The following is a 15,978-nucleotide window of genomic DNA, read 5'->3' as shown; positions in this document are numbered from 1 at the left end:
CTTCTTTTTTTCAATTTGAACCTGAAATAAATTAATCTGTGATCATCTCTTCTTCAAATATATGTGCAAGTGCTCTTATGAAGACACCCAAACCAATTGGTTATGCTGGACAGAGCCTCAAAATTGAACTGTCAAGCAATTTTGAGTCCAGCTATATTCAACCATAATTTCTTTTGGTAATGGGATCAGTATCACTTATTCACACGTTTGTTTTTTCTTTGTCCTCCTCTGTTACTTTTTTGTTGGCATATAATAATCAGCAACAAAAAAATAACTATTAGTGGGCACAGGCTTGGCTTATCTCTACTTGGAAGTTGAAAACGGGTTACAGTTTAGTGACCACCCTCTTTAGTATCTTAGTACTGCTGTTGTTTTAAAGAAAATGATGGTTGCTTGATGGCAACAAAATGTGTTTCTTGGAATAAGAAAATCAGGCTTTACTGCACTCTGTTCCTGTCAACAAAAAGGATTTGGCTATAAAATTAGCTTGGCTATTTCTTCTGGCTCGTGTATTTAATTAGCCATCTTCTATGTGTCTCTTTCCAGGCGCCTCCTTGGCATCATAACAAAAAAAGATATCCTCCGTCATATGGCCCAGACGGCAAACCAAGACCCCGCATCAATAATGTTCAACTGAATTCAGTAACAGAGGAGAGAGAGGAAAGTGAAGAGGAGGTTCATTTGTTGAATAGCACAACACTTTAGCATGAGGCATTGCTTTGCAATGCAAGAGGAAAGCTGGATTTTTGGGGAAGCATGCTGCTGGAATTCAGGAGTTGATTTAGGAAAAAGCGCAGAGTTGGAAAAAGGATGGTCCTCACAGTAACAAAGAGGGTAGGAGCGAAGTTCTGCAATCTTGCACTGGATGCGTTCTAAGTTGCTAGATCTGCCATGATAGTGCAGTAACAAAGTTGTGTCAGAAGATGGAAGGCTCCATTCTGTACCCTGCTGCTTTAGCATTGAAGAAACTGATTACTAGTCCCTGTTTCTGGAGGGATCATTTTGAATTGAGCCATCTTTTGAATACTGGAAGATTTTGCCCTTTTTACCACAGACAATTGTTGTGTTAACTCATTAAGTGCATAGTTATTTATATCACCTCTTTACATTCCAAAAGAGCTTTTATTTCTCTCTCCTGAGCCCTAACAGAGCCTCTTTACAATTGATGTGCCCTTCTGAAATGGTAGTTTCTCATATTGAGATGTACTGTGACCTGCTGAGTTTGTTCACAAGAAGGAAGTATTTCTTGTGCCATTTAAACTTAAGAGATTGTATATCATGAAATTATTATGGCAGTTTTGATCTACTGCAACAGAAGCAGATTGAGCAGGTAAAATAACTTGTATGAAGCATGTTTGAAATCCTGTAGCTTTTGAGCTGCAGCTTAAACAGCCAAAACCTGTCTCAAAAAGAATGTTGTTGCAAGATGGTAACATGACCTGGGCTTATGCAATTTTTTTGTATTAAAAACACTAAGGTATATACCAATGTTGTGCGGTGTAAGGAAAATACTGCTACTCTATTAAGAACAATTCTATATAAATGTGTCTGGTAACAACTGCATGCTCAAACACTGGAGATTTCCTCCCCTGCCTCAGAATTACGACCCATCACTTTTTGTTCCCAGTTCCTACAAAAATGTAATCATATTTTGCACTAGATATACACTGATATTTGAGCATTATTTTATTTATATTTTTATGAATTAAAATATACTAAATAAAATTAGTTAACAGTGACACAGTTAATTTTACCTTTATAATGTATTTTTTATACAGTAATTCAGAAACCTCCATGTGCAAAGATGGGTTAGGCAAAAGCTTATCAATGGGGGAAGTGTTTAATATTTCTTTATAATGCAGTCTGCCACTTGATTGATGGCCATAATCTTAAATTACTGTTTGTTTTTAAACAAAGCAGAAATAATGGACCCAACATTTGTAAATAATGCAGGATTTAAAAACAATTATTTTAATTATAAACCTGTTATCGTTTTGATTTTGATTTTCAATAGCTTTCGAACATAACTGCTGAAGTGATAATTCAGTTTTTCAAGTAACAATTGATTCCTACTGCAACTATGTCGGGTTTAAATCCTATCCACAATAGATATAATTTACTGGAACATTTTTTGTCTCAATTTCTGGGTTGTATCCACTTAGTGTCCCTCAGTTGAGAAAAAGCTCTTGGATGCAGCAGAGTCTTGCCTGAGTGGAAGGGGGATCAAAGTGATCTTTGATGACTTGGCCATTATCTTGCAACCCCCTGCACCACTTTCCACATTGTTCTAATGGTCTTCTGTCCTTCAGAGCTGACTGGAGGCAGGTTGTAAGAGGAAAGGGAAATCACTGAAGTTTGCCCCAATCTCTGTTCTCTTGATGGAAGCACCCGCTGGATCAAAGGGCCTTCTTTCAGCAGTGGGACACCAATAATATACAATCCTTTGTATCTGGAATGTCTACACTGTATTCTACACAAAACATCACTACCACAGTAGCCTGGTTTGCACAACATCCTCTTTCTCCCTGGTCCTTTTTGCTGCTTCAGTGAGCCAAGTCAACGTTTGGCTTAGTATGTTGGCCTTGGGAGCAGCTCATGGTCAGTGAGAAGAGAGCTTAACCATGAGGCCCAGTTGCACAAGATGCTTAGCCAAAGTTTGGCTTTGCTCGCAGCAGCAAAAAGGACTGGGAAGGAGCAAAGAGGCTGCAGGCTGTGAGCTGCTCTGGGAGCACAGTCTAGTTAAGCCAGACTTTGGTTTATCATGTGTGAATCAGGCCAAAGACTTGGAGGTGTTACTTTGAGGGTTTTGACCATAAAAAAACTGAAACATAAATGGGACAGTTAGAGATGTGACTGGCAGGTGAACATTCCAGAGCATCACATCTCCTGATTGCGAGGGCATTTACATTGGCTTTTCAAGCATTATGGGTGAACATGAAACTGTCAGAAGGATTGAGGGCTGTGTGGTAAACTGTTTGCACAGTGTAGCGCCTGACTTTGCCCAGTAATCCCCTACCTCACTTGATAAGCCCATTTGGAAACACTGAAAATTCACAGGTGTGTGTAAGGTAGCCAGGGAAGCATCTTTTCATAAAAAGAACCAGGTGCCCTACATACTGCATATATGTTTGTGTAACACCAGGTGTGTTTGTGTATCTCAGGCCTGTTGCCTGAGTAAGCTCTTTTTTATTTGCAAATCATTTGACACTAGAGTATCTGTCTGAGGAAGACATGTTCCAAAGGAATACCAGAGTAAATTTGGTGAAGTTGGTAGGAATGCAACTAAGAACTGTAAACAAGCGCTTTGCTAAGTGGTCCAAATACTAATAATTGTTTAGGCGTAGCTTTTAAAATCTATAGATTAATATTTCTTTGCAGTGCCTAATTGGCCAATGTGATTTAGAAATTCTTTGAAGCTTTGCTTTGAACTCTGAGCTGAACCTTTGCCAAAGCTATACTTTTTGGCACAGTACATTGGGCTGAATCCAAAGATTCCCAGCCTTTGATGGGAGCCCCCTGTCAGAGAAAGGGAAACTTTGGGTCCAAGCTATTATTTTTTAAAATTGGTAGTAATGAGACCTTCTTTATTTACTTGCCTGGGTATTTAACTGGAACACTTGTTCCTTTGGAGCCTTTTATTGTGTAAATCAGTGTTAACTGAACAGAATTTGGCTAATGTATAGACAAAGTTCAGGAGACTACTTATGATGCTTCTAACACTTTCTTTAAAAGTAAAAACTCTTTTGCCCTGGTTCTTATCATGTATATCTAAAATAAACTTACTTTCTCTAAGTAACATGCTTTAATTTGAAATCCTCCTGTCCTGTTCAGTATGAAACTTTCATATAACTACTTGCTTTAACACGAGGTTTTTTTGGGTATAAATTCAGTGCCCTCAGACTAGCTGTTGCAGCATGAAGTGAAAAGATACTAATTCATGCCCCAGATCACTTACTTAAATGTTAAGACCTTCACATCTATACCGTGCCGATCTAATGCACTGTTTGCTGTTCTTACCTGCTCAGTTTTCCTCACTAGCGCATGACAAGTTTGTTTGTCATGGTGCATTAAGAGACTCTGGAACTGAACTAAGTGTGCCTGTGCATTGCGCAAAAAAGCAGAGGGTATATAGTAATGTAAAAATTTGCAGGGCCTTATTCAAGTTGAACAGGATGTGGTGTTTGAGGGTATCGCCATCTTTGGTTTGTTTATAGCAGTTCAGTTGGTTCATGAATGCATAGTTTGTTAATCTGTGATATTTCCTAGACCTGTATTAAACATTAATCCTAATGTTTTTTATTTATACTAGTGTGATATAGTTGCATATCATTACAGTAAAATAAAAAACCTATTACTGTGATGATTTCATTATAAAAATGTATTAAATTTTTCTGTATGACCATTTTGGTTTTGACTTTTTTCATTACTAAATTAATTATTGGCTATACAAAGTACATATGCATTTCTTTTATCCAAAGATTTGGGAGGTACTGTCAAACATACCAGAATGGAAGAATGTTAAAACACAGCTTTTTCCTTTCTTGCATTTGCTTAGTGAATGAGCAGAAAGAGCACAAACACCGTTTTTTAAGTGGAAGAACTAAACTACAGATTGATCTAGCTCTATAATAATCAATTGTAAACTACCTTTTTGTATTAGATTCCAGTCCTCCATTTTCTTCCACATAAACAAGGTTCAGGTGAAAACAAAAACCATGAGGCAAAACCTTGACTGTCACCAAAAGCAAAGTCAACACAATGTCACAGAAATTCAGTAGAGTATTGTTACGTTAACACAATCTGCCACCAGTAACTTTTGTTTGTTGGAAAAGTATGCTAAACAATTATTTACTTGCTGCTCTGCGAAAAATGGCTTTTAGTAGCATTTGCCATCTGTTGAAGAAGAGGTTTTGTTGGCTGGATCTCTCCCTCCACCTGGCTTCCCCAAATTTTGTAGGTGTAAGCTTCTCGGCCTCTTCATTTGGGCCTCAACAGAGACTTGATTTTAAATTTAACTTTTTGTGAACCACTTGGGATAAGAGAGCAGAGCGTAAAACGTAAATAAAGGGACCAAAGAAAAAAGAACCACCAACTTTGTTCTGGCATTAAAGAACAATTTTTCTCTCTACCTTTTTTGCTTCCTCTGTGTGTGTGTTCCAAAGTCTGATGGCAGTGAGTTTCTTTAATAGACATGAGCTGCTTTGAGATAGTAATTGTCTAAAAAAATAGGATAACCATATTAAGTAAATCATCAAATGTGAAAATGCAGGAATTTTGTTTATAGAATTCGTTTTGTTCTCTTGTCTGTAGCAAGCAAGTTTAACATATTTCTAACTCCTGGTTTGTTGTAAGTTTTCTTCCTCCTGAAAGACTTGCTTGATTGATCCCTCGCCTTTACAGCATGTTTGCTGTCACCTCTGTAGTAGCCTTGTATTGCATATATAGCTTCTGACCAAGTTATTCAGAAGGCAGGTCTATGCCCACCTGCACTTGCTGAAGATTGGGTAGGAGTAACTGTGAAGGTAGTAGAAACTCAGCTGCTTAGGAAACATGGAAAGTAGGTTTTTCACCTCCCACCACCCCAGAACTTTCCTCATAGTCCACTGTATTTTTTAAAACAGCTTTTCTGCCATTAGAAGGCCACCTCATGGTTTGCAACCCATTATCTTATAATATTACAGTGTATGGCAACGCAGAGTGCAAAATGAAAGTGGAAATATAATTTGGATCCCCACCCCGCTCAATAAACTGCTAATCTTTAGCAAAACAAGTTTATTTATCTCACATAGAAACTACACCAGTTCAGTACCAAAAAACAAGAAAATACCCCGAAACAAGGCAACTCAATACTTAATGACACTATTTCATGCTGCAAGCTGGTCTACATTCTCTTCTTTCCTATTAGCTAAATGAGCTTCAATGATTTCTGCAAACAGATTCCTCTTCAGCAAGTTGTAAGCAAGAGGCAGCAACTGGCCAACAATCTTGTGAAAATACTAGAAAAGATTAAAAGAACACATTATCTCGCTGAAATTGATATTACACACTCATACTGTTTTTCATGTCAAACATTTCCTCAGTTTCCTGTATAGTTAGTTTCATGAGCTGCTTGGTTGAGCTCATTTGTTCTTTCTGTTCATTCACAAAATGAATGAGTTTCTGCAGAGAAAATTATTTTACTTACATGTGACCCATAGCAGAAGAGGTCTATTCCCAGTTCATATCCCATTCCATAGTCACATTCATCATTAGCAAACTGAACAAAAGTTAGCATTTCCTGAATAGGGGCAAAGGCTTTCAGTCTCTGGTCATCATTGGGAGCATCTACAACGGCTTTACAGATTCTTTTGAGACTAGCTGCAGAGGAAAGTTCACATAAGAACTAAATTGGAACAAATTTCCTTTATCATTCAGTTTTGTCTGTTTTACTGTATGTTGCCTAGGATTCTTCAGAATAACAGATTTCTCAATAAGAATATCAGTAATGGCAGACAGGTTGCTCATTAGTGATCACTATAGCTATGGAATTAGACTCTGACACTCCCACTGGTGAAAGGGGTTGTTAAGCAAATTTTTGCCAGTTCCCCCTCCCTGCAGCCCTTGTCATGACCTCTCACATTGTTCTATTAGGTCACCCAGGGAGAGGAGAACCAGCAAAATTGACCTTTCCCTACTTCAAACGGGAGCATCTCATGGGTGGAATTACAGTCAGGGAATACTCCTGCTACTAGGAGCAAAAGTCTGGATTCAACCTAACGTATAAATATTCATTTTCCCCCCAAGACTTCAGTATCTAAATGCACTCTTACTAATAGCAAAATTCAATTTTCTTTTTCTAAGAACAGAAACACTAGAATTAATTTACCATTTGTTTCAGGAAGCTCTCTGTACCCAACATCATTCTTATCTATGGGGACAACCAAACCAGCTCCATGAAATGTCTTGGTTACTACCTGTATTGAAAAGAGAAAGAGACAAATACAATTAAGCCTAGGCCTGTCAAACTACATGGAACCATATCTGAATTAAAATATTAATTCTGCATCTATTCAAAGACTTATTTTTCTAGAAGTATTTACATTTAAATGAATTATTAACCAGCCTTTAAAACCTTTTGTACCAAGTAGACAGCTCCCTACCTTTTTGTGCGACAGCAATGATTATAGAGCATTGCTCAGTGTTCCTTGCTGCTCATCCATGTAATCTTCTGGAGCACTAAGACAATCCATTGAAAACAGTGCTCCACCTCCTTCCTCTTGAAGTGGTGATTCCATTGGGAAAAGACAGAGAAGCCAGTTCCACTGGAGGTTACCACCACAAGGCACCTACAATGTTTTGAATTGGCTGTTTCTCAAGGAATCCCCTCTTTGAGGCTGTTCAGCTGTTTCCTGATTAACTGGGGGGAAGGGGAATTTATAACTTGCTCCTGTCTTTCCCAAGTTAAATTTAAGATTTTTAAAGATAGAAATGTTTTGAAAATTCATAGTTCAATATGAACAGAATTTGCACCTGTCATTCCAAAACATAGACTGTTGCACAAGTAACTGGTATTCTGGCTGCTTAAGGTAACACTTTTCCATCTATAGCCTATAGCTAGTGAACATAGTTTAGTTACAGTTAACATATTTGGACAAACATATCTGATATTATTCTAAATCCATGTTTTAGAATTAAGTCTTAATCTATGTCATTCCTGATTTGTTTGGTTTCTGGGTTGAGCTTGAGATACTTTCTTCTATGTCCTACATATTGTTTCTGCTTGTTCTGTTATTTAAGTTCTTTGGATCTTTAAAGTATACATTAGTGGTGATCTCATGTTTTGCCATGAAGAGAGTGTTGATGCTGTAATTTATATAAAAGGCATTGCTGTCAGATGCCATTAAGAATATGTTTCTGTGCTCTGAACATAATTTATTATGGCTCCTAAAACTTTAAAAATACCTACAGCCAAGCAATGCTTCGTATTTTATACCTTTCAACAACGATCAAACTTTAAGCATACGTAAAGCAGCTCAACATTTTCTCATAGTAAAAAGGTGATTAAAATATTGAGAATTTATTTCCTAGGATAAGTTACCTTGTAAACTTATAGAAAATTAACACAAGCTGGCCTTGAGCAGGAAAAAAAAAAGGAACGGGCCTATACATTAGAGTTCTTTATTAATCTAGAAAGAAATCAAGCCATACTTTCTTGTCTCTCTGTTTCATCTTCATGGTTTTTTGCTCAAGCAAGTAACCAAGTTCTTTTGCTGTTTTGGTTAGTTTTTCATCTATATCTTTCAGAATGCTGATTTTCTTTTTGTCCGTCAATTCCTTAAGCCTTTTGGACAAAAATAATCTGAAACAAAAAGAAAACTTCGTGTTACGTGCATCACCCGCTTTTCTTTGTAACAGGAATGAGGAACCTGGGACATGTCGTTGGGACTCCATTAGCTTAGGTTGATTATGAGGGATGAAGGGAGTTGGAGTCCAACAACATCTGGAGAGCCTCAGGTTCCCCAGCCCTGCTCTAGAATGATAAAAGCATGGAAAGTTTTCTTAAGTCTTCCAAAGAATCTAGCATGGATTTAATCAGCAAAGCAAACATAGTAATTAATAAATGAATGAATGAATGTTTAACTTTGACTTTTAACTAACTTTAGCTGTAAATATTCCAAAGGACTACTTTGGAGTCAGGCTTGGTGCTGAGAGACAGGCTTTTGAAATGATCACAAGTGCCTCCAAGGGGAAGCAGCAATTAAGTGAGACTATAACCTCTCCCAAAGGATTTTATTAAGTCTTGCTCACTGATTAAACAGCTGTATTTATGGATTACTAGCCACCACGTAATTACTTCATGTGGAAATGCTCACATGATCACTTTTAAAAGTAGTATCAATGTACAAAGATCACATCAAAATAGTCCCACAATCAGCCCTTTCAATCGATGTGCCAGAATATGGATTATTCAATAGACTAGGTGTTGTTTTGTACTGTCGCACAAGGTAGAAGTTTCAACAAGCAAGTTGTCTCAACTCAAGAAACAGACAAAAACAACAGCTGCATGGGGAATCTTGATTTCAGTCTTGATTTAGCTACTGGCTTTTTAAACTAAGTTTACAATTTTGCTTCCGTTTTATTTTAGTCAAAAAGAAAAACACATTCAATATGTGCAAACTGAACAGGTCATAGTACATTAATCAACCCCTTTATTATGCATAATTTTCAATAAAACTACTGAACTGGATGGCTGAAAGTATTTCTGAGCTAACAATTGGAAAATGCATAAGGTGTTTACGAAGAGTAATGACTTGAAAATGATAACTCAAAGGCAGCCTCCAATATTGCTGTTGAAGCAGAAACTTGGCTATAAATGACGGCTATGTTATTTCCCTCCACCACCCGTCCTAGACTGCTAAGAATCATAATATGAACAATATATACAGGGTATATAGAAAACATTGATAGGAAAGTGATTACCTTCTTGCTTTTTAAAGTGTTTAGGAAATTTTGCTAGCTTACAATAATCAGAAAAAATCAAGTGTAATGTTCACAAAAGCTGAAACACACAGCTATACAAGAGCAACTGGCAAGAAACTAACAGATACAAGATACTGTATCTAGTCACAAGTAAGCCTCATTGTATAATTGTGATTCATTCCCTAGGTAAGAATGTGTAGGACTGCACACTAAATGTCATTGGAGTGCCCAAATTAGAAATTCTGTGAACCAAACTAGGTAAGCCATATGATTGGTCTCCCACCATTTTTTACAAAAACTGAAATGGAGCTTCCAGAGGACAAGTAGGTATACCAAACCTTATGATACAGCAGCTAGGATATATTGCACCCCACACTAGTCTTGTGGCAAATGCAGAATTTGTTCAGGAGGACAAGAGGCACTTTAGACGGATCCAAGTAAATAGGTACCTTTTCAGTTCCATGAAGAAACATAGCTGTGGTGCAAGTTTTATTGGAAAATGGCTTGTGGGTAAATATCTGAACATATACAAACACTGCTCTAGTCAAATTTGCACTTACCCTGCAACTACATTTCAGTTTTTAAAAAGCAACCAGCATAAACATAGAAATTGCTCTCCTGTCTCATCTAATTTGGTCCAGATTCATGTTTGCTTTTAATCCAGGAGTTGAAAGTATTAAATCTTACTTTACAGCAGCAAAGACATTGTCACCAACTTGAGAAATTGTGCAGCCCTTCTTGGCTTCATTTTCACCAACCCACACAGGCAGTTCATCCGGCATATCCCTAAAAATTCACATACAATGTTCTGAAGTTAAACATATTACATCAGCATTCTCTGTGGTGTTACAAAGAGAATCCAGATTGTTCGCAACCAAAAATAGTATTTATAAAAGTGATAGCATGAGTTCTTATGTTTCTCTGAGGATTGTTCAATAGCCTCTCAAATTTTCACTCTTGAGTAGGAAATTTAATTTCTTCATAACTTATACTTAAGATTTTAGACTGCTGTGACCCAGTCAAGGCAGAAACATATTAGAATAGGCTTTAAAAGTGTACCGAATTTTTTAAAAACTTCAAAAAATTGACAATATTTTTTAGCATGTTCATGCTGCAACCCTATACTTGTAAATCCTACTGTGTTCAATGGTTCTTACTCCCCAATAAGTGTGTTTAGGATCCTAGCCTTAAATCTGTATACTGAATTTAAACTGTATATAGATTACACCTAGGGACCTTAAACACACTTTATTGGGTTAAACACACTTCTCCAATTTAAACAGTAAATCAAGAATTCAAACTTTCAGGTTGAAAATGGCCTTCCTGCATATGCTTGCCATAAGAATTAATCAACAAGTAAGCAAGATTTCTCAGGTGGTTTTCATTTGCCTAAATTAATGTATGGAGCCACCTGCTGGATAAATTCATTTCTTTATTATGAATGAGTAAGTTCCCAAAGTTCCATATAAACAGTTCACAGATAATAATAATAATAATAATAATAATAATAATAATAATAATTTATTTTTACCCCGCCCATCTGCCTGGGCCTCCCCAGCCACTCTGGGTGGCTCCCAACAGGATATTAGAAACACAATAAAACATCAAACATTAACGACTTCCCTTCCTTGTCCTATGGGATATTTTTGTATGCCAACATGGAGACTACAGAAAACAATAAAAAAATTACCATGAAAATCCCTGAAACGAGAAGTAATCGACTATAGAATAACAATTTTTTAAAAACCTAGAATTAAACAAAGACTTTACGAGATGCCGGCTACAAAACTCGTTTCACTGAACTAATTAGTTTCCTCAGAAGGAAATAAAGAAATTATAAGACTTCCCTTTCTTGTCCTATGGGATGCTTTTGTATGCCAACATGAGACTACAGGCTGATTACAAAATTTGGCATGGACATGAGAGCTTCTGAAAACATTCAGTGAAACTTTGCATAGAAAATGTATGTATATGGAAACAGCCTATGCAGACAAGATTTCTAGATGCAATATTTATTGGGAACGGCCTCCCCTGCCCAATTATATGGACAACACATTCTGATATCACTTTTCCACCTGTAGACACATACGGGTGAAAGATTATAATTAAAATGGCCACACACTGTGCTGGAATTGGTCCCTGGCCTCATATCCTATTCTGGGTAGAGCTACTTGAAAGTAATAATCAGCAGTGCCTAATGTATGTTTTAAGGCAATGACAGGAATAGAAGTGCTAGAATAAGTAAAATCTTTTTCCAAGGTAGATACATTACTTACCTAAAATATCCCATATGATACTGCATTTTGCTGTCTCCAGTAAGGATAGTCTGGAATTCAGGAGGATCATAAAAAAACCTCCAGTGAAGATTGAAGTTCACATCTGCTGATCTATTTGTCTTTTTATGTTTTCCAGCAAGAATGTCATATGGTCCAACTAGCTGAAGTCCAATGCTTGATTTAAGTGCATCTATGAAATGTATTTAAAAATTCATTTTTAAAAAATAGCACAAAAGCATAAAATATGTTGTTTTATGCTCCTGGAGAAAGATCTAAGCCAGAAAAGCCCTATTTAACTTTTTTAATGACTTTATTTAAAGAAGCTCTTCTTTGCCCCATATTAATGCAACTCTAATTGAGGTGCATTTCTCCCTTCTCAGGTCAATAAAATGATGTTCCATCTACCTAGAGAAGAGCTGCATGCACAGTACACATTTCTAATCCTAAATAATGTTTCATAAATAAATAAATAAAATGAAGGGGAGGGGAGAGGAATAAAGACTTTCTAGCTCAAACTCTAGGCGGAGACAAAAATTTTTAATGCTTTGCCTATGTGTACAACTGTTGGTTGCTATAATATCTTCTCATCACAGTCCAATCCTAAACAAATAACACAGAAATATGTCCCACTAAAATCAACAGTTCCATCTTATGCTTTTAGGATCAGAACACTAAAGTGAGGACAATAACAATGTCCATGACCTGCACTGACACTGGAAGGTTCATGGGAAAGTGTGACATTTTACATAGGTGTATGTCTGGGGAAACAGTTTGTAGACTAGGGTAAAAAAAAAAAAAAGGTTCACTGCAGTTGGGGCACTGGATTTGACTTTTAAATCCAAGCAAAGAGGAAATGTGAGAACTTCTCTTTTTGCCTTTGCTGCCAAAACGTCTTATCACCAAAGATGCTATTTAAAAAAACAACAACACGGAAAAACCGGGTTTCCGGAACCCACCACATGGCTTGTCAGGATCCAGCTCCTCACAAAACTTCCAGAAACAATAGAAGTCTTCGGGCATCTGGAGCCGGTAGTAGCTTTCCACCTCTTGCCGTACATGGCTGGGGATGTCAGCTTCGCCGGAGCACCGCCTCTTCTTGACCTCCTTCCCCTTTTCACACTAGTACCAGTGGACAGCAGGTCAATTTTAATCCCACAGCCTGGGAAGAAGCAAGCTCACACACTCATGCTTTAGGAAGTTTTTTATGTTTGATAATTAATTTTAATTATTTGATGTTTGATGTTTTATTTTAATTATTTTGTTGGGAGCTGCCCAGAGTGGCTGGGGAAACCCAGCCAGATGGGCGGGGTATAAATATTGTTATTATTATTAGTAGTAGCGCGCTGGAGGATTGGGAAGGAAGGGGCCTAAGAGGAAGGGGATTTGAATCCAGAGCTTGGTGCTTTGACCTCCCATAGAATCATAGCTGTCAACTTTTCCCTTTTCTTGCGAGGAATCCTATTCGAAATAAGGGAATTTCCCTTTAAAAAAAGGGGAAACGTTGACAGCTATGCATAGAATTGTGGAGTTGGAAGGGACCTTGAGGAGGATCATCTAGTCCAACCCCCTGCAGTGCAGGAACAAGCAGCTGTCCCATACAGGGACCGAACCTGAGACCTTGGGTGTGATCAGCGCCGCCCACTGAGGAGGCTCTTCTAGGGGCATCCTTGGGCGGGGGTCCCCATCTCTGCCAGGCCCAGCTGAAGGCGTTGAGGAGGGCGCCCGGCGACACCTCCCGCCCCCGTCGCCTCAGGGAGGGAGACGCGCTCCTTGTCCCAGCGGCGCCGCGGAGCCCAAACCACTCCCCGCCCCGCCTGGAAGAGGAGCCGGGCGGCACAAAGGAGGCTGGTCCCCACCGCCGCCACCCGGTTCTCCTGCGTAATGTGCGCGTCTATCGGGCCTGCCGACTGACCTGCTCCTGCGCAGCCGCCGCTCCGGGCCTCCTCTTCCCGCCTCCAGTCATTTCGCCGCCCGACGCCGCAACATGCCACCGTTTGCCGCCGTGAGGCTTCCCGAGGCCCCGGCCCCGTGACGTCATCGCGCAAAGGCCTCTGGGTCGGCCGAAGGGCGCGCGGGAGGCGGGGGAGAATTTAAGCGCGCCGGGGTTGTTTTTTATTCTTTGCTGCGCGCGTCTAAGTGTAAATCCACCTGCATTTTGGAGGGGTTTGGGTCCCCACCCCCCGCGTGGCTCCTGCATTTATTTATTTCTTTTTTTGGTATACACACACGTCCATTGCAGCATAAGCAGCTGCAAGGCGAGCTTGGGTTGGTTTGCTTGTTTTTTGCAAGAGGCGCGCGATCCCCGACAACTCTCGGATACGGCAATGAGGAACTGGGGCTGCAGTTCGGCGCTTGCTTTTTACTCGGGAGTAAGCAGCCCTGAACTGAAGGGGACTTGCTTCAGAGGAAATGCACTACCGGGCTGGGATCTCAGAGCACGTGTTAGCTAGGCTAGGAAATCAAATCACCCTGGTATATATGTTGTGAACCGCCCTGAGATCTGCGGGCGAAGGGCGGTGTACAGATTTTAACAACAGCAAGAACCGTTGAACTGTTAATTGTGCAGTCCTGCCAGTGCCGGATTTACGTATAAGCTAAACAAGCTATAGCTTAGGGCACCACTCTCTTGGAGGCCCCCCAAAAAATTAAAGAAAAAACACACCTGGATGTACATTTCCAAAATATAAGATAAAAAACAAATAAAATAAAACCTAGATACAGCAACGGTGGCAAATGGCTTTAGATACCTATTAGGTACATAAATTACCATATGGCATATTATTGTTGTTTAGTCGTTTAGTCGTGTCCGACTCTTCGTGACCCCATGGACCAGAGCACGCCAGGCACTTCTGTCTTCCACTGCCTCCCGCAGTTTGCTCAGACTCATGGTTGTAGCTTCGAGAACACTGTCCGACCTTTGTTGGCAAGGTGATGTCTCTACTTTTAAAGATGCTACTGGAGGTAATGGGGCCCTTTATATGTCCTGCTGTTCTTTGTCAACAACAAATTGTCGCTGTTTTTTGTGTTGAATATATGCTATACATATTTGTATACATATATACACCTTGCCAACAAAGGTCTGTATAGTTAAAGCCATGGTTAAAGCCAGTAGTGATGTATGAAAGTGAGAGCTGGACCATCAAGAAGGCTGATCGCTGAAGAATTGATGCTTTGATTGAAAGAATGGAGGCTATTTCCCTAGTAAATATGTTTAGGAGCCGTGGACTACATTGACAATTTAACTCCCCTGAATTTTGGAGTGTGGTGTCCACATTTTACCCCCTGTAGATAAGATTATGCTGTTGCCTGTGTGTTCATAAATATCTATATGTACCTAAAATAGTACTAGTACTTCTCTTTGCCACAAGAGGGAAGCATTGTAATTATTGTAGGGAAACTTCTTGATGTAGACAAGCTGACCAAACTCAGCGGGTCTAGTATTGATGATACTGCACCGTGGTTTGAGATAGTGATGACCTTAAAGATGTGCTGTTAGATGTAAGCATTAAACCTAGCTCATTTCTGTCTGTTCAGTTTTATTTGTAATCCTGCATCTGCTTTCCTGTAAGTCAGCCCAGTGAACTCAATAGGATTTACTTCTGAGTTGACATGTAGGATTACACCGCAAATCTAAACTGAGGTGGGGGTGGGAATTTCATGCATTTATATAGTCATTGTTTCATTGTATAAGGGCCTGAAAAGTGCTCTGTTGTAATTCTCACATCTTTTGTTTTTTAATGAATATCTGTCTGTTCACCCGGCATCTATAGAACAAGCAAATGCCATTTATTTTTTACATTTACATTCCATGTGGCTACCACTGCTATTTTGCAGAGAGGACTTTTTTATATATACCTAATACAAAACACACAGAGAGAATCATCAATATATTTTCACAGCATTGATTTAATTCCGTACAGTGCTTGTATTCCAGCAAAATGAAATGAAAGCAAGAAAGGCTATTGTTATGGAAAATAACTGTTTCCAGGAAGCTGGTAAATGAAGAGTGCTGCAACAGACCTGCAAAGGCATACTATACATTTGCTGAGTCACCACACCGCTATGCTGCCTGGTCATTTTGGCATTCTGCCCAGGACTTTTCTCTGCAGTTCTGCAAGGTAGACAGTGTGTAAGGGGTCGATAAAGGAAGAAGAAATATTAGTGAGGGATGAGAAGCTATGTTCTTATACTGTCTTGAGAGGAAAATGTTTGCAGTCCTTTTCCTTTTGAAAAGTGGAAATTC

The 15,978-nt window shown here is 39.0% G+C and overlaps 2 protein-coding genes across 9 annotated transcripts in view; one reads left to right on the top strand and one right to left on the bottom strand.

Moving 5' to 3' along the window:
- Positions 1–4,402, top strand: part of CLCN3 (chloride voltage-gated channel 3) — a 42,099-nt gene extending 37,697 nt beyond the window's left edge. For all 8 annotated transcript variants that reach the window (XM_053402867.1, XM_053402861.1, XM_053402866.1 and 5 more), the window contains one exon: positions 547–4,402. In XM_053402867.1, coding sequence (XP_053258842.1) covers positions 547–637 — 91 coding nt within the window. In that variant the 3' untranslated portion in view covers positions 638–4,402. The remainder of the gene's footprint in view (positions 1–546) is intronic.
- Positions 4,403–5,757: 1,355 nt separating this feature from the next.
- Positions 5,758–13,788, bottom strand: LOC128420854 (histone PARylation factor 1). Its single transcript, XM_053402869.1, has 8 exons — positions 13,648–13,788; positions 12,692–12,854; positions 11,736–11,925; positions 10,147–10,245; positions 8,188–8,338; positions 6,866–6,953; positions 6,185–6,357; positions 5,758–5,996 (listed from the first exon to the last, which is right to left on the bottom strand). The coding sequence occupies exons 1-8, from the start codon at positions 13,771–13,773 to the stop codon at positions 5,865–5,867; spliced, it is 1,122 nt and encodes a 373-aa protein (XP_053258844.1). The 5' UTR covers positions 13,774–13,788; the 3' UTR covers positions 5,758–5,864.
- Positions 13,789–15,978: the final 2,190 nt, after the last annotated feature.

The sequence above is a fragment of the Podarcis raffonei genome, chromosome 9 (genome assembly GCF_027172205.1).
Source record: "Podarcis raffonei isolate rPodRaf1 chromosome 9, rPodRaf1.pri, whole genome shotgun sequence".
NCBI lineage: Eukaryota > Metazoa > Chordata > Lepidosauria > Squamata > Lacertidae > Podarcis > Podarcis raffonei.
Note: the sequence above shows the minus strand (reverse complement) of the source record. Positions and strands in the feature narration are given on the sequence as shown.